The sequence below is a fragment of the Lontra canadensis genome, unplaced genomic scaffold (genome assembly GCF_010015895.1).
Source record: "Lontra canadensis isolate GAN:19392208 unplaced genomic scaffold, GSC_riverotter_1.0 scaffold27, whole genome shotgun sequence".
Taxonomy (NCBI): domain Eukaryota; kingdom Metazoa; phylum Chordata; class Mammalia; order Carnivora; family Mustelidae; genus Lontra; species Lontra canadensis.
Genome location: NW_022631021.1, coordinates 4,696,370 through 4,716,121, shown reverse-complemented (window position 1 = coordinate 4,716,121; position 19,752 = coordinate 4,696,370). Strand labels below are relative to the sequence as shown.

The 19,752-nt window shown below is 34.6% G+C and overlaps 1 protein-coding gene across 25 annotated transcripts in view; it reads left to right on the top strand.

The window, feature by feature from the left end:
• RIMS1 (regulating synaptic membrane exocytosis 1) overlaps window positions 1–19,752 on the top strand; it is a 491,535-nt gene that overhangs the window by 187,607 nt on the left and 284,176 nt on the right. For 23 of the 25 annotated variants that reach the window (XM_032864386.1, XM_032864392.1, XM_032864391.1 and 20 more), the window contains 2 exons: window positions 11,496–11,709; window positions 14,425–14,436. In XM_032864386.1, the coding sequence (XP_032720277.1) occupies window positions 11,496–11,709; window positions 14,425–14,436 (226 nt within the window). The remainder of the gene's footprint in view (window positions 1–11,495; window positions 11,710–14,424; window positions 14,437–19,752) is intronic. The other 2 variants (XM_032864369.1, XM_032864371.1) reach the window with 2 other exon arrangements.

Below are 19,752 nucleotides of genomic sequence, written 5' to 3'. Positions count from 1 at the left end.
ACCCACCTCTCTAGAAATAAATAGATGAGATAGCTCCTTTGGCCAGACTAGGCAGGAATGTTACCGGTGGTCCAATAGGGAGTCTGGTAGATAGGATGGGTAAGCACTAAGTTTGACCAACTGAAGGATCTGTCCATGGAGACAGAGTCATTAGATGCCTGCAAATTAGGGAACATTGCACTTTTCATTTCCCCCTTACTGCTCTGTGATTTCTGGGAAAAGACCAACTTACAGAACTTCATGGGACTGTTCACATTTTAAAGGAATTGTTCTGATCAAATATTACAAATGTAAGATAGTGATTCTTTGTCCAAGTTACACTGAAAGGTCCCCTTTAGCCACCACATCCTGGGTTATATTTTATGATTCAAATGAAAAAAAATATCAAAACTTGGTTAACTCACTAATGGGAATACACTCACTGTGCATACATTTATTAGATATTAAAAGTAAAACAGAGCACAACTTTTTGACATATTAGACATTTTCTATATATCATTCATTCATCCAGCATTTCAGAGTGCTGAGAATACTTATGTTTTAGGCAGTCTATATTACTCAGTTCAAAGAGCCTAAATGATAATAATCTTTTTTAAAATATCAGATTTCAGAGTCTCCCTTTTTTTCCTTTCTCTTTGTATAAGTTACCAATGACCATTAAAAAAGGCTGAAAAATTTTTCAGACAGAATTATGTGTGTTTTCCCCACTGGGTGTATCTTCTGGACCTTTCATGAAACAATGCCAGCAGGCTTGCCTTTCTCCCTGACTTTCTTTGTGTAAGATGATCATTGTACTCTTTATCAATGGTCAATGATAGATGATCTAAGCCACTCATACTGGTACCTATATGCCAGGAAATTCTGCCAGTCATAGCTGCTTCCCAAAGTTATCAGCTAAGTGTACTCGGAGACTTGAAAGCAGAGTACTTTGTTTTCTCATGTATTATCTATGTGTACGTATAATTATAGCTAACATTTATTGAGCTTTTACCATGTGCTAGACACTGTACCAAGCACTTCACGTTGATCATCTCAATTAACCCTCCCCCAAATCCTATGAAGCTGCTATTATTATCACCAATTTGTAGATGAGGAAACTGAAGAACAGAGTTTAAATAATAGCCTCATGGTCGTGCACTTAAATTTTTATATTTAATGCCTTCTAGAAAGCAGTTGTGAAGTGAAGGTGGTTTATTTTTTCCCCTTCCCCACATTAATAAAACATAGCAAGTCTGGTGAAAATAGTCAAGAATGCAGCAAGATAAGGTTTACAGTACAGGCATGAGTTGAGTACCTAGCATTTTGGCTTTATACATGTGTAGACACCACCTTCTTCGAAATTGCCCTTCGTTAAGTCAGTTAACATGATCAAATGACACATTCTGGACAAGTTCTCATGGAATGTCATTAGATATATTTAATATTGATCAGTTTCATATTTATGATGCAGATAGCATCAACCTTACCTGTTAGATTATTTTCTAAATTAACATATAATGTATTATTTGTTTCAGGGGTACAAGTCTGTGAATCATCAGTCTTAGATTATTTTCTTAAAAACTAACTTCATTTCTTTCTAAAATTTCATTCCTACTTGATATGCTACTTTACAGTTTCTGTTCTTTTTACTTGATTTTCTTCTCTTGAACTGTGCTGTGAGATAACCTGCTTGTCAAAGTGTTAAAGCGACTCCCTCCTGTGCCAGATTTTCAGTTTTAGACCTCTGATAGATCTCGAATATTAGAAAGTGCTATTCTTGCATAGCATATGCATATTCTTACATAATTTCGAAGCTGTCTATCGAGGCCTAACATGCAAAGCTTCTTCACAGGTGACTAGTCCTTCACAGCACCCAGGAGCACAGTGAAGTTGCATTTTTGGGAGATGAAGTAGAGCAAAAATGTAAATGTGTGCTAGTGGGCCTCCGTGTCCTGAGATGTCTTCCCTTAATGCTTACTCAGGAGTGGCCTCCTATGGTAAATTGAAAATGGAATTAAAAATAAATGCTTGGCTGAAGTAACAGGACTATAAAACACTAATAGCTAATCATCAGCTATGTTCTTATTTTTCCTAAGTGTCATCTCTCAGTGCTTTTGGAACACTGTTGGGTGCTGATTGGATGAACTACATCTTTAACAGCGCTAAATGGAAGACCAAAAAAAGAAAAAGAAAACTATCTGACAAAACCTTTAATGTATAATTTTTCTAAAAGGGCACATGGAATGAGGGTCGTCCGCAAAAGAAAAGAAATTCCAACACCTTATAAATTTCTTTTTTGTTCTTTTCTAATAAGTTACACCCCCCTCTGACTTAACCACTTTTATTTAGCACATTAGATATTTAAAAAAAAAAAAAAAAGTTTAAATAACTATTTAAGAACTGTGTGAAAATTAAAATCTTTAGTGCCATCTGCTGGACATTTGTAATAAGTAAAAAGTATACTCCTGTTAAACTATAGACTAAAAATGGTTTTAGACACAAATGGAAAAATACTTTTTTCAACTGCAGTAATTTAAAAAATTATGCAGGAATATCTGAGGTAAATTTCTAAATTACCAAAATGTTTAGGAAATATTTGGTATTATATATAAATATAACTTTTCTTATATATAATATATATTATTACAACCTTTTTTTATAGCAAGCATTTTTTATAGACCTTATTTTAGAGCAATTTTAGGTTCACAGCACAATTAAGAGGAAGATTTCCTCTTAATTACAGAGATTTCCTATATACCGGCTGCCCCCACACATGCACAGCCTCTCCCATTATCAAAATCCCCCACCAGCAGGGCACATTTGCTGCAATTGATGAACCTACATTAACACGTCATTATCACCCAAAGTCCATAGTTTACATTAAGGTTCATTCTTGGTGTTGCACATTCCATGGGTTTGGACAAAGTTATAATGGCTTGTATCCACCATTGTAATATCATACGTAGTAGTTTCACTGCCTTTAAAAATCTTCTGTGCCTTATTCATTTATTTATTCCTCCCTCACCCTAACTCCTATTATGAGCATTTAAAAACCCTACAAATACTAATATGTACATATCTGTGATTCATAATATTGTAAGTTTTTTAAAATGGTGGACATCAAATTACATGACAATATTTTAAAAATTTCCAGCATATTTTTGTGTAGATTGTCCCTCGAATTTTAACATGTATGAGTAAAATTTATGTGATGAAGATTAAATTTATCAAGGTGATGAAAGATATATGGAAAAAATGCCTTCATATCAAAAAAATTTATGTGATGAAGATTAGATTTATCAAGGTGATGAAAGATATATGAAAAAAATGCCTTCATTAATGTAGGGATCTCTCCTATATTATAGTCCCGAGATAATCTACACCAGAATCACCTGGGTTGACCTTTAAAAAGCCAGGGTCCTGAAATTTATCTGGTATCTACTAAATCAGAAGCCCTGTAGATTAGAACACATTTTAAGAAAGAATGCATTTTAATAAAGCCTCTTAGATAATTTTGATGCAGTTTAAGAACACCAAGGAAACATCCTTCACAAATGAACTTGTCATTCATTTAGCCATATATGAGTGAGTATTCTGAAAATTGGAAAGTGTAGTGGAAACTTGAAAATAGAGGACCTAATTATCACAAACCAGTTTACAACCTTATGTAAGTAACTTAAAGCAATGGGTCTAAGTTTTCTCACTTATTATCGCTTCTCGGCCTTTTGGCTAAGATCAAGTGTAAGTTTTCTCACTTATAAGATGAGAATATTGTGCAGAATGATTTTCAAAGTCCCTCCTCCTCTCTTATTTTCCCAAATATTTCCATTTAAAATTGGGTTTTGGAATCTTTCATTTATCTTTTCTCATTCTGAGAATGGAGTTTGAATGATTCCAAAGTTATGAACCCCAAGTCCTAGCAAAGAAGCAGGGGGCTTTGGTTTCAAGCTTGTACAACTTGATTTCTTAAATTTTAGGTATGATTCACAAGGGTGGAAGGAGAAAACAAAAGTGAAATTCCAGGGGTGCCTGGGTGGCTCGGTGGGTTAAAGCCTCTGCCTTCGGCTCAGGTCATGATCCCAGGGTCCTGGGATCGAGTCCCACATCGGACTCTCTGCTCAACAGGAAGCCTGCTTCCTCCTCTCTCTCTCTCTCTCTGACTGCCTCTCTGCCTACTTGGGATCTCTTTCTGTCAAATAAATGAATAAAAATCTTAAAAAAAAAAAAAAAGTGAAATTCCAAAGGAGGCTAGCATGGTCATATGGAGAAACAGCATGTTATATTCCTACAAATTGGTGTTAAGTGAAAAATTAGCTTAAGTAAATTTAGATTAACAAATTATTGGTAAATTAAAGTTTTATAATACTTGGTAAGGCTTCAAGTTGCATTAGGAAGCTCAAGGCTGAAAGGAAAACACTACTGTAAAAGTGATTTCACCTGTATTACACAAATTTGCAGTTACAATCAGTTCCTTTTGAAGAATATTTTATGTATATGTCAAACACCTGTAAACAACTTATATTTAAAATACGATGGGGGGCTGGCCGGGTGATGGACACGGGGGAGGGTATGTGCTATGGTGAGTGTGTGAATTGTGTGAGACTGATGAATCACAGACCTGTACCCCTGAAACAAATAGTACATTATATGTTAATTTAAAAAAATGAGTATATGTGGGTGGCTACATATACTGGGTGGTTCAGTGGGTTAAGGGTCTGCCTTCAGCTCAGGTCATGATCCCAAGGTCCTGGGATCAAACCCTGTGTTGGGCTCTCTGCTCAGCGGGGAGCCTGCTTCTCCCTCTCCCTCTGCTCCTACCCTTCTCCCCAACCACTTGTGTGCTCATTCTCGTTCTCTCTCTCAACTAAATAATTAAATAAACCCTTTTAAAAAATAAAATAAGGATATGTGTATAATATAATCTGAAAAAACACAAAAATACATTAACACATTTTAACCAAGACTGATTGTTCCTCTAAGTAACAAAAAACTATCTAGTTAATAATAGCAAATCATAAAACTTCATTAATTTTGTACACAGGGCCTAGAAGTTTAACTTTTGTTAAAACAAATCAAGTTGTATGTTTACAATCAAATCACATTAGGCTTTGAAAAGAAAAAAATCAGTCTCTAATGTGTTTATATGATCCCCAGGTACAAAAGACAAAGACCATTTTCTGGCATTTATCAAAAAGCCTTGAATAGAGTAATAAAAAAAAGTAAAATTCAGTATCCTCTTAGGTTGTTGTTTGTTGTTTTCTTTGTATCCCTAGAGACGCAGGCCGTGGGAGCTCAGTAAATGTTTGTCGAGTTGATGTTTGTAAGCCTAGCAGGTCCTGTGTTTGATACAATGGTAGGTGTACAATCTATGAGAAGTGCTTGTGAGAGATGCTTTTAGATAAGTAAGTGGTAGCAAAGGGAAAATTACTTCAGGATGAGGAATTGGACTATATCTTACAGATGCTATTTTAACAATGGATTGACATAATCCATTCCCTTTGTTAGGAAGATCATTCAGACCATATGAAAGGTGAACTAGAGGGAGGAAACCCACCAGCAGATCCTAGTTTAAAAAGTTGACAAAATAATCCAAGTGAAGAATAATGAGAGTCTTCACCACAGATGACAGATTTGTGCTCTGCATCTAATCCCTACAAAAAGATTTTTTTTTTTTTTTTTTTTTTTTTGTGTATATGTGCCTTGTATGTGAGTCTGAGTTTTACCTTGATTTGCTGTTGCAATAGACTGGACGGCTACATATATATGTAACTTTCTTAAGGGACTACATTTATCAAAAGAAATTTCTTAGTGGAGGCAAAATGCTTCCCATAGTGTTCACTAAGTATGTGTTCAGTATATGGAGAAAGAGAGAGAACAAGAGAAAATATCATAAGAAATTCTCGACTCAGGTATTGCTCACTTCCAGCACAGAGGAAGGAATTAAGAAATTTGACATGAATCAGAGGATTATAGCTGAACAACATCTGCCCCAGAGTTCTCCTAGGGAGTTTATGGAGAAGTTGGAAATCTCAAAACTAAATTCAGATTCTCTTGCACCTAGAATTCCTGATGTGGTTGAGGTTCTACCAGTCAGATGTGCTTGTGTGAGACAGGTTGAAGCTGAGCTGAATGGAGGGCTGGGCCAAGCGCAGCATGTGGGGCAACCAAAATGCTGGTCTCTCCGGCAGGCTCAGAGTGACTGTGGTGGTAGTTTCCAGATCAGAATGCATCAGCTGATGTGGTGGGATTCTAACACCAACAATTTGGGCAATGGTTTTCTGATCCTGCGACTTGCTGAATGAGGACCTTTGAGCATCTGGTTTATGCTTTTGTTTAGGGATCCTTCATGGAGACCAGGCTAAGAACCCACTTCTATCCCCTTCCAGCTGTCTTGTAGCACCAAATTCCATAACTTCATCTTTTTGCCTAAAAGACTATGATGTCATTTCCAACTCAACTCTAATACAAGGGACTATTATTTCCAAGCATCATTACAAAAAGTTAGTCACCACTAGAATGCAGTGGGATTTTACTGCCCTTCTGTTAAAGAGGAGAATCAGAAAGACAGTTTCATTAAGAAGGGGACAACTGTGTTTTGGGGCCAAGAAACCACTTTTTTAACTTCACATATGTCTTCACAGTCACTTATGTGTGATTTTTGGCTATCATTCATTAGAACATATATGTTTATTTGCTGATATGCAAAGACACTAAAAGATCATTTAATTTAAGCTTACATTTTTGAGAAGTTTGAAAGCATTCACAGTTGTGTTATTATCTTAACGTGCTTTACTATTTCTTTGCTTTAGTAGTTCTACTAATATCACCATGCACCGTACTTTTAGTATTGAGGAAATAGTCCAAGTTGTAAATCATCTAGGTAAATGTTTTTGACTAGCTACTCCAAAAAAAGTCTCTCTGATTATTTTACCCGGAACTATTACTCTCTATGGAACAATTTAGTTCCATTCCTTGTCACTTGGTATATGTTGCCATAAACTATTAGTTTACGTTTACCTATAAGTTACTTCCTAAGTAGATTGTACCTGCCTTGGAATAAAGAACTGTGCTTTAGAGTTGAAGATAGTGTGAATTTTTTCAATGGAGTGTGAGGTCAGAATCTTTTAAAGCGCTTTGGCTAGCAAAATGTTTAATTTCATTCATTGTCAGGTCCTTCTCCTGGACATCCTCAGAGCTATTGGAGGCACTCAGACAATCTAAGCTTCTCAGAAACTCTCCTGGCTTTAATCTCCATGTCACTAACTTCCTGGGGCCTTTATTGTGTTCTGTTTTATGTGTTCTCTGCCAAGTTTGGGAAGGAACACATAAGCCATTCTTACCGATTTTCAGTACCCATGCCTTCTCACTACTGTACGCACATCCCAAAGCAGTTCTCCATTTTAGAGTGCCATGCGCAAACTACCCTTGTCTCTGCCCTTCCTTCCTCTTAGGGGAAGCCCTTACCTTCCTTCCTTCCTGGCAAGTAGGCTCTTGAAGTCTCAAAGCACTAGTTGCTAACCCCTCTTACTCTAGGCAAATCTAGCAAGATGGTAAAATGATCACTAATGGTAGAACACAGAGAAATCTTTGTCATCGGCACAGTACTTCATTTATTTCTCTTTTGTGTTTTTCCTTCCTCCATCCCCAAAGTGGTCAGAAGCTAGAAGACAATTCCACCTTTCTTCCTGGTTATTCTTTTCAAAGTCCAGTAATAGCTAGTCTTAATAGCCTAGACTTTGAAAGGTCTAGACTTTGACCATTCTGGGGATGGAGGAAGGAAAAACACAAAAGAGAAATAAATGAAGTACTGGGCCAATGGCAAAGATTTCTCTGTGTTCTACCATTACTGGTCATTTTAGCATCTTGCTGTGTGCCTTATTTATAGTAAGTAATCAACAAATACTTATTAGTAGGTAAGAATGTCATTAGTGATTTTCTGTTTAAATTATTTTGCATGTATAGAATGATGTTTTTAGATATTTAGAGAATAATATTTAGATTTTTAAGTATTCATCTTTATTTCCTTCAAATATGTGCCATTAATTACCCAAACAACCTGTTTACAACTGGAATCTTGGTATTTCTTGAGTGCACAGATGTTAAAATAATGCAATGATTATTACACAGTGAAACAGTGGGGGGGAAAAATCACATCCTGGGAGAAAATCAAGGTTTCTGTATTGGTGCTTTTTTTAATAGTATTTTACATATTTTTTAACACTCCATTTTCTATCTAGGTAATTTAAACCTGAGATTTGTGATCATATATATTATCAACCTTACTAATCAATAAGAATATAGTATTAATTCTAAAATTAAAATATACAATTAAATTTCACAAAAAAAGATTTTACATTTGTAGTCTTGCACTTACTAACATTTACTGGCATTTATAATACTGTGCAATAAAATATATATTTCCATTTATTATTCATAATAGGACACTGCCACATATTTGATATGGATTAAAGCATTAAAACATCAGATACAAAAAATAAATATGCTGTTTATGGTTTCACTACCAATATCCTGATTCCAAAAGCAAAATTTATTATAAGGACAACATCTTGACAGAGTGAGATATCAGAGCAATGTAAGGGGAATACAAATTGAGAAAAGGGCATTAAGGTTGATTTTTAAGAGACAGTTTAGTAGAGCACTGCAGAAGGCTACAGAGTAAGTAGATTTTGAAGAAGTGAGAGGAATAAATGCTGTACCTTCCTCCTTCCCTCCCTTCTTCCCTCCCTTCATTCCATCCTTTTTTCCTTTTATAGTGTCTGCTGATAAAAAGGAACACAGTAGGAAATAAGTTAGAGAGGTTGACAGGGACTTTGGTTGGACTTTCTCTTTGAGGGAAGAACAAGGGAGTTCCACCAGTAAGGAGAGGAAGAAGGCTACGAAGAAAAAGAGTTGAAGATGTAAGAGAGTTCTGGGCTGAGAAACAGCGTGATTTTCCCTCCCAGTTCTCCCCCTGTGGCCATGTCCAAACCAGTAATATAAACATGGACTGTTGCCAAAACCAGGAAGGAATTTTTAAATATACATGAGAGGAGGATACAAATGTGTAGAGGCCACTAAAGGGTAGCTTCTAGGAGGATGTGAGTCCCAGTAGAGTTTGGAGTGATGCTTGTGTGAATGACCTCACCAGCTGTGGGGCGAAGCACTTATCACAAGAAAGATGTCATGTTCGGAAGTACTAATAGTATATGGTTAAATATACTCTGAGTGACCAAATAAAATGCTATGAGATTGTGGCAGAATAAGTTTTCTTCTCAATGGTCAGGGTCCTGCACGTATGTATTGTATAAAAGGCCCCTTTTGATCGGGGCCTATAGGATGAACAAAAGTCTTTTATGTTTGAATTTTTAAAGAACAATGAATTTTCAAACAATCATACCTCATTATAAAGCATATACTAAATCAGATATCAATGGTCCAAGGGCCCAATCTGGTACTTTCTGTTTTGGTGATAAAGTTTTATTGGAACTTTGCCACACTTAATATGCTTATTATTTACATATCGTCTATGCTACTTTCATGCTACCATGGCATTGAGTAGTTGCAAAAGAGACTACATGGCCCGCAAAATCTAACATATTTACAGTCTGGCCTTTTACTGGAAAGTTTGCCAACACCCATACTAAATCACATGCTGTATTACAAAGTGAGTTTATAGGGAAACTTTTCTCTTAGCCTAGCTCTCTCATTTATATTTACTTAAATAAATTTGATTTGCTGGTTCTCACAATAAATATTTACTCATGCACTCCCTCTCTGCTTACAGTTTGTATCTGTTTCTTTGATTAGAGGTATTTCCTTGCTCCCACTCCTTAGTAATTGTTTTCTTTAATAGAAGCCTTAAGATTTCCAATGCTATTTTGTAAGGTTGCTTTTTAAATAATAGATATCCACAGCGATTTTCTACCAATTTGAGCCTAGATTGATGGTACTTAGAGCATAAAAAATCTAATGTACCAAATAACTTCACTCTTTAAGTCGATCAGGTGTTCTTGCATTCATTAAATAAAGTATCAGTATTTCTTTCTATGAAATGAAATTAGCTAGCCTTTAAATTGGGAAGGGCTTCAGATTCTAAACTACTTCATTTCCTAGTGCAAGTATGTTTATTTTAATTATGGGAATTAAATAGGAGAAATGTCAGTTGGCAAAGCAGGAAAGGGATTTCAGAATTTTTAAAGTAATCATTGAAATTCTGCTCAGGAGCTGTTGACGTTAAAAGAAAAATATAATGAAATCCCAGTACTTCAAACACTAGAGTCCTAACACCTAACTTACTTGATTCTGTTTCTAGGGAATACCAGGTCCCACAGTTACCTCAGGTATAGAGAATCAAGCTAACTGCCTGCATTAACAGTAGCATGTGTGTGTCCTCTGGGTCCTAGGGAACAGTCACAGTCACACTCGCTCAGGTACACAGATGATTTCCCGGGAGTCTCTTCTTTGTTGTAATAGCCAATGGCTGTTGGCTAGTCCTGGGATAACTCTCTCAGTTCTCATGTATGAAACTAAGGCATCCTTTCACTGGGGATTCACTGGTTGTCATAATGTTCTGTACAGAACAGCAAACAGTTTCTATTTGTATCAATTTAAGATTGAGGGATTTGGGCTGATGGGGAGGGGAGGAGACTTGAATCCTATTAAGTGTGATCATTCCTATGGGAAATGGTTTGCCTCAACAAATTTTCTTGTACTCATTAAATAAGGACTGATAACTACTTTCATACATATAACCCGAGAGAGATCAAGCAAATTTGGGGTATGTAAAAATCTGAATATTTTGCAAGGTGTGGTTTAGAACTTTTCATGTGATGTGGAAAGATTAGTGAGCTCAATTATAATATAAGGTAACATTTTATATACTGTATGAAATCAGACACTTGATATTGAATATATAAATAGTCTCCAAGAATAGGAGTAAAGGAAGATATTTTATGGAAGACAGATTACATAGCACTGTAGTTTAAAACAGTATTTTTCCAAGTATACATCATGTTCAAATAGTGCGCCTTAAAATCAAGTTACTGTAACAAACTTTTTTTAATTGTAATAGTATTAAACTTAGAATAGAATGAAAGAGAATATACCAGAGTACATCATCTATAATTAGGCTAAGTATTTTATATAACTTTTGCTTCAGTTGTATTCTACATGAGTGTAATTGTAAAGCATTGAGTTCCACAGTCCAAATACTTTGAAAGCTGCTTGTCTAAGAGAAGGAGAGTCGTGGAGTAGATACATGAATCCCACTGTTGGGACCAGACAGGGGTTATATACAGTCTATTTATATGTGGTTCATTGCTAGTAAGCAAAATTGGGACTAATGGAATACACGCAAATACATTTTTTACCATTGGAGGTAAGAGTAGTGGAAAAAATTGCTTTGTGTGTTTTGATTTCGTTTAAACAACTGCACTGCTATTCTGTTAGGAAGAATTGTTTTTGTTTTTTGTCTCCTGTCATTTACTTAGTTTGCTACCATTTTCTCTTTTGCCCAGGAGATTGCATCAACAATTTGAAAGCTATAAAGAGCAAGTGAGAAAAATAGGGGAAGAAGCACGGCGTTACCAGGGAGAGCACAAAGACGATGCTCCGACTTGCGGAATCTGTCATAAAACCAAGTTTGCCGATGGATGTGGCCATCTCTGCTCCTACTGCCGCACCAAGTTCTGCGCCCGCTGTGGAGGCCGTGTGTCACTGCGATCCAACAACGTGAGTGTTCACTGAATGTGCGAGGCCCTCTGAATGCGGGTAAACAGCAGTGCCCCCTCCCCTCCCCCAAGCAGAAAACACACAGAAAGTAGCCCTGGGCATAAATATACCGATTAAGGTATCCTTTTCGCATTTTCTGTGTCTTTCATAAAGTTGGTAGTAGTGGAGTAGTGATGAAAATAATTCATAAAAAGATACCTTTCAGATGTATCTTAATAAACGATTCCCATTAAAACCTTTTTTAATACGATAAAATGATTATCTATAGCAGTAAATTTATTTTCTGAAGAATGTAGTAAGTGTAGATATAGTATCATGAGTTAGAAAACTCTTGCAAGTTGTTATGGCCGGTTCTTCTCATAAAAAGGGAAGAAAACCTTTCAGTTTCCACATCATTTGTTTCAGATTGAATGAAGGTAAAATGTAAGGTAAACTATGTGGCATTACATCTAACCCAAGATAAGATATGTAAAGCCATGATTAGTTTCTAGAGAGTAATTTCCTATTGTTGTCATGGTAAAGTAATGTAGCACTAAGTTTCTCTCATGGAAATTATTTGGATACTTAAAGAATATGTCAAGATACACTTTTTTAAATTGGGCTGATTTTTGCACTTACTTTCTTCTCTATGAGATGTAGTCTCACTGATGCAATTTCCTTGTTTGGCTTAAATAAGAGCTGGTCTTGTGTTATGCAGAGCTTTAAATATATACAATTTTTGAGGCATTCAGATGCTCATTTAAAAGGCTAAATATGAAGTACCAGAAAAATTCTAATAGTTTAGAATACATTTTTTTTTAAGATTTTATTTATTTATTTGACAGACAGAGATCACAAGTAGACAGAGAGGCAGGCAGAGAGAGATAGAGGGAAGCAGGCTCCCTGCTGAACAGAGAGACCGATACGGGACTCGATCCCAGGACCCTGAGATCATGACCTGAGCCGAAGGCAGCGGCTTAACCCACTGAGCCACCCAGGCACCCCTAGAATACATTTTAGTGTACTTCATTATATTCCTTATCTTAGTATGATAGAATTATTTATGGGTATGTCTGGGTGAGTTTTCTTTGATATATGTCTGCAGAGTAATACAAAACAGTTAAAATTATCATAAACCTAAAGAATTCCCAGTGTTTCTCTAAATAATTTCATATATTATTTAATCATGTATGCAATTTAACATAGTACAAAGTTATACTTAAAAATAACACGGAAGGTTTAAGTGCTCCTGATATTTTCCTAATTGAGAAAATCACAGTTAAAATCAAAATCAATCTCCCTATTAACACTGTATTCATTGGTCGTGTATTTGAATTGCAAGTAGGGTTTTCTAAAAACCTCTTCCAGTGGAATTAAGATATTCAGTAAAATAGATATATCTTCTATTTTAAGGTGAGCCCACTATTATCTTTGTGGCCTTGGAAGATAATTAACTTCTCTGAACAACAGCTTCTTTATCTATGAAACTGGATTGTAATAATTGTTGTCTATGTTTATTATGATAATTAAAATCTAGGTCTTTGTGTCATATATTTAATTTTTCTTTAGGTGCCATTTTGATGATGACCAAATAAGTTTTCCTCTTTTCCTGCTAAAAGTTCTTTAATAAATTATCATATGTGATGTTAAAACCTTTTTAAAACAACCTGAGGTTAAAAGAGCGTCTGGCACATAAAAAGGAGCACGAGACCTATTTGTTAGTTTTCTCTTCTTTGCTGCTCTTAAATGCACTATTTTGAAATGAATGAGACCTGGGAATGATAGTCAAAATATTTAACATACCATTTGATGTAGGGGTACTGTCCAATTGGAAAGGTGCAGGCAGTAAGTACTAATGTGCAAATCAGCCAAGTAGAAATGCTGACTCAGCACTTCTCGTGAATGTTTTTAACTTCCCCTTATATGATTACGGTAAGCCAGTGACAATGCAGTTAACTATTGGTATATTAAAATTACTTGGGTGAAACTCATATTTAAAGAAAATTGAGCTAAGAGGTACCTCTGCTTTGGAGTAGTCTCCCAAGCCTAATGTGCCTTCAAGATTTAAGAAACCCATCCAATTTGGAAAAAATGTTCAGAACAATAAAATAAAAGAAAGCACTGCTTTAATATTAGGCATAAGTCAAAAATATTGTATGAATAGATTGTATTGGTTTTTCCTATAATACTGGAAATGTTAAAATGTATCTTACAAATAAATACTGCTTGTGGAATAATTTCTGGCTCTAACAGGTAACATCTTTTTCTCTCATTTTTATTTCTTACAGATATTTCCCATTCTTAGATTTTCCAAATTATAACTATAAATATTTTAACAGTAATTTGAGAAAATTGTTCACATAATTTTATGCATTTTAATAAAATGTCTTTTCAGTAATAGGAAGACTAAATATAATAGTGAATTAGGATTTCTTTCTGAATAATGTTTTAAATATAGATGCAAAAATCCAAGTTCTAAAAATTTTGGAAATTATAGTGCCCAATTTTTGTTTCTGCTCTAGCAGGATCTATATATGTGCATTTTCAATGAAAGCTTGAACAATGAGTATTTTGGGGAAAGGTAAACATTTGCTTTTTAAAATACCTGTGTTTTAACACTTTAAAAATAATATATGATCTTTTTCTTAAAATCTGTTTAATAATATATGCCTTATTTTTGTTTTTCTCTTTTCTTTTTCCTCTTTTTCCTCTGCTTCCTTGGATGCTTTCCCAAAGGAGGACAAAGTGGTTAGAATCCATGCTTTCTTTTCTATCATTTGTTATTATAATGTTGTAAACTTTATTAAGTGAATGTTTCACCTAGTCTTGTTAGTCACTATAATTTCACAAAGAAATTATATGCTAGGAAAAAGTCGTTCCTAGTTCTCATGGAAAAAAAATAAATAAAATGAACATCTAGGAGCATTGCAGAGTTTTATATTAATAGGTAAATCTGGGTAGTTTGAGTTCATGGGAACAGTGATATTTTAATATAATTTCAATCATTATGAACCAATTTGTCCTCTCAGCTTTCTGAATTTTGGTGATGATTCCATCTGCAATAAGGAATAAACTCAGTGGGACAATAGACTCCAATAGGTTGTACCTTTCTCAGCACTCAGTAGATGCATAGGCAGGTGATTTGCAATTTTATTGCAGAAGGAATTGAATGTACTAATTAAGTGGCAAGAATGAATCAAATTATAATCAAAAGCTCAAAATAAAAAGATTTTTCTATAGAACACAAGTGGCAGAGTTGTCCTATTGAACCACATTTTGCCCCTTTTTTTCCTCTCTCATGCATAGAAATCCCTCCCTAGGGTAGGGAAAGGTCACTTTTCACTCTTATCAGCTATAGGTACCACAGAGGCTGAACTTAACAAAGACAGGATCCGAGCAGAACCTTCAGTCAAGCTGTCTTTTGTAAACAAACTATATGGTTTCATGTGGTGTAAATTACAATTTCCTCAAAGCTCAGTAATTTCCCAATATGAGACTGAGGCAATGAATATTTTGGGTTCAATATATCAACTCAGCTGCCTTTGTTCAACTGTTTTAAAGTTTAAATGATACGCTGTAGTGCATACATATAGCAAGTATGACATAAAACTGAACATTAATCTGTCTTTTTAATCTTGTTACTAATATTTGTTTATCAGTTGTTTTTTTTTCTTGGAGAAAGAAATCAGGTTGAAAATTATATAGGATAATTTGTTTTCACTAACTGTGTTTGCCTGTACCATTGGTGGCATATGAGATCATCCTAGGGGCTACTGTTTTAATGCATTAATGTACTGTATTAGAAAAAATATAGAACTAGAATATCACACTTCTGGTTTCATGAATATTACTTTGAGTCTGCATTTCAAATATAGATAATTTTACATTCCTTTAAAGAATAAACATTTAAGTAGATAATAGTGCTGGTGCCTTATAGGCCTGGTAGTATAAGACTGCAGGTGCTCCTCTAGGGCTGGCCAGACTCATTGTCCCTTTTTGGCAGCACTTCCTGTAATGGTAGGTTATTTGTGCTTATTATGATTACTGACTGTGTAATGAGAATTCAGGTGCATTTTGTGGTTCTCAGGCTGAAAATGGAGTGGAAAGACCTATATGATATAATCACTTTCAGTTATTTTCTTTATTTTAATTAAAATGCTCAGATCTACCACTTATTTTTAAGTACTTTCTCATAATTTCATTAAAATCTTTTTTAGCTTACTGAAGTTGTTCAAGGAATTGCCTTTCTAGTCCAAGGAAACTGAAACCAGATTTTGTTTTAGTTGTGCTAAAGAGAATAACTGAATAGTAAACAAAGTGCTTGATGGTTTTTTTCCTTATTCCTCTGAACTCTTTTGGTTTTGGTAAAGAAATTATAATTTATAGGTGTGTATGAATTGGTGTGAGTGGAAAAGAAAGAGGAATAGGGGTGAATAAAACTTTTCTAAAAGCAATCTACATCTTGATCAATATAATGAATTCTGCTTAGTCTATTAAACTGGTGAATAAATATGACTAAAATACTAATGCACATGATAGGAAGACCTAAGGATAGCTATAGCTAACATATAAATATGTCTTTTATTAAGTCCAGCAAAAAGTATTAATGATCATAATTTTTGCAGGTTGACAGGATTTTATTTTAAAACTTCAATCTTAGCCTAAATCACCTCTCATAATTACTTGAAGGATTGTGTACTTGCTTATAAGGAAAATGGCCATCATAATCACTTTGCAACTGACACATGTAATAGCTTATAATAGGAGAGTATTTTGTATAAGTGCATACTCTCATAATAAGATTATAGTTATTTATTTCACTGAAAGCCCTCTTACATACCTAAATATATAGGGATAGTGCAAAATTCTCCACAGTCTGTTTAAATTGCTTTCGATTTTCTTTTCTACTCTCTAATTTATGCTGGAGTGTGGAATTTAGGTAACTCCTTTGATAATATGAACACTTTGCTCTTGGTAAATCAGCTTTCTTGAATCCTCTGGGGGATTTCCCATAAATTTTCATCAATATTTCTGCTTTGGTTGGGTGAGTGGGATTGTTTTACAAATATAGCAACTAAAAATGAACTTGCCACACTTCTGGTTAATCTTTATATTCACCAAAAATGTCAGGTTTATAAGCTAAGAGTGCTTTATAGTAAATGTCACCAATAGCATGAAAGACAGAACCCTATGATTTTCTCATTCTTTCCAAATCTGAAAGCTGCACATGCCTACCTTTTAAACATAATGTTTTAAAAAATGCTTTTATATATTAAGATAATAATTAGCGAGGTACTATGTTTACAGAGTCATGATTTTTTAAGCTGGTTTCTTACAGCTTTTCATTAGCATTTGTGTTTAGAAATCATGATAAATGATATGTTAGTGAAGAAGTATGTTTTTGTAGAAAAAAGTTTATAAAAGGTAGGGTTTGGATAGAACAGGGCAGTGGCAACAGAGTTTGGAACTGGCCTTATCATCAAGTACTATCTTTGGGATAATTGGTTCTTAATAGCATAAAGAATCTTGCCCTCAGGACTCTGATCTTCAATACCAAAATGATGATTTTTTTTTTCTATTACTGGGGATAGATAAAAACAAGAAAATTCATAAAATTAACTGTATTAAAAATGATTTGCATGATTATATTAAGTATTTATTTTTAGCATAAAAGAAATCTTCTAAGAGTTTTCCAAATTTAGTCCATAGCATGACAAAGCATATGATCATAAGTTTCAACCTTCATTCACTCTTTTGAAAAAGTGAATGTTAGAGTTTGCCTGGGCTCACTTTCCTGTTCTCAGTCTGTCTTTCTTTCTTTCTTTCTTTCTTTCTTTCTTTCTTTCTTTCTTTTTTTAGATGCTTTGATGATGGCTTTTTCTGCAACAACGTTCTCTTAGAGAATCTTCCCAGAAAGATAATATAGGCCTAAATTAAAGTTCTAAAATGTAGACATATAGACAAACATATCAACAAGGAAATGTTAGGCTGTATCAAGAGGAAAGATTTCATTAAGCAATTTAGTTGATTAGATTTCTCAAGGTATTTCTTAATGCGTTGTGCTTATCCTATAGGGGAATAACACATCAGGTTGTAAAAACTATTGTGTTGGGGGCACCTGAGTGGCTTACTTGGGTAAGCATCTGACTTTGGCTTAGGTCATGATCCTAGGTTCTTGGGATGAAGTCCCACATCAGGCTCCCTGCTCCATGGGGAGCCTGCTTCTCCCTCTGCCTCTGCCTCCCTCTCTGTCTCTCATGAATAAATAAATAAAATATTTTTATTATTTTATTTTATTATTGAAAGATTTTACTTATTTATTTGACAGAGAACACATGTGACTGAGCACACAAGCGGGAGGAACAGCAGAGGGAGTGGGAGAAGCAGGCTCCCCACTGAAGAGGAAGCCATATGTAGGGCTGGATCCCAAGACTCTAGGATCACCACCTGAGCCAAAGGCAGACACTTAACCACTTAACTAAGCCACCCAGATGCCCCATAAATAAAATCTTTTTTTAAAAAAATAATAACTGTTGTCTTAGGTAATTCAGAAAGTTATAAGTTTTTTAATTCCAAATTTGTTTCAGGAAACTGTTACACAATTTTTCAAGGGTACAGATTTTTTTTTTTTTAAGTGAGTGTGGAGCCCAGTGTGGGGCTTGAACTCAAAATCCTGAGATCAAGACCTGAGCTGAGATTGAGTCAAACACTTAACCTAATGAGGGCACCCTTTGGGGCATGGAATCTTAATTTCTTACACTTAGCATTACTAATGTTTGCTAATACTCAGTAATCATTAGAAATTTTGTAGTCCTGGCTTTGCTCCATCCCAAAAACATTATTTAATGAACAAATATAAAAATTTATTTATATTAATTATATAAATATATAAATATATATATATAATATATATAGTATAAGTCTTATTTCAGGAAATTACAATTTCACAAATCAATGTTAAATACAGACGCATAGTAGGACAAAGGGAGTTCCACTAGAGTATAGAAAAAGATTGTCCCTTGTACTATAAGGGAAGGGGGTGTGGTAGAAACTATTTTCACAAAGCTAAAGACTAAACCATGGGCGAACTCCCTGGTTTTTGTAAACACAAGTTGTCAAATTTCTTGTCTATGTACTTAAATATATAAACTTAATGTATATATTTAAATATATATATATATATTATGTATATATACACATATATTATATACTTAAATATATAAACTTAAATATATACTTGTTTATATACTTAAAAGTTGAGTTACTGAGTCATTGAATAGTTCTGTGGTTAACATTTTGAAGAACTGACAAACTTTTCCCTAACAGCAGCACAGCAATGTGTAAGGGTTCCAGTTTTTCCACACTCATCAATACTGGCTATTCTCTGTTTGTTTTTTGTTTGTTTGTTTTTTTAAGCCATCATGTTTCATGTGAAGTGATGTAGTTATCTCATTGTGATTTTTATAAAACTGTTTTTAAGTGAAGATTATTGAACTGGTTTGATAGTTCCAAAGATTCACTTTGATTATGTGGATTTTTATTCTCACATAAAAATGCTTCCAAGTTGGCAATTTCTTGAGAAAGTTTTTTTTCTTAAATGGCTAGGATATTCCAAGTATTAGAAGTTCAGTTTCTTTCTTCTCAAGGGATTCTTTATGTCCCTTATGTTAGAATTAAGTAAGCACTTACTAATATGTATGAATCAGAACAGGAGTGCTGTTAAATTTAAGATACCTTAGAATCTAATATCTATCTGTCTAGACTAACTATCCCTAGGGTACACACAAGTAAGAGATTTTTTTTTTATTGCCAGTTGAAAAGACTGTTTTTTAAATACGCAGAAAGAACTAGCAGCTTCAGCAGATTTCCCACTCAGACAGAGGTCCAAAATTAACAGCCAAACTGAAGCCCAGAATGAAAAGGACTTCTTTGTGAACAAGATATTTTCAAGATATTTTCTTGACTGATGTGAGATTTTAGTAGCATGTAAACAGAAAGGCATAAAGACAAAGTAAGAAGATTGTCCGTCATCCGCCACCCAACTTTCATTATATCCCTGATGTC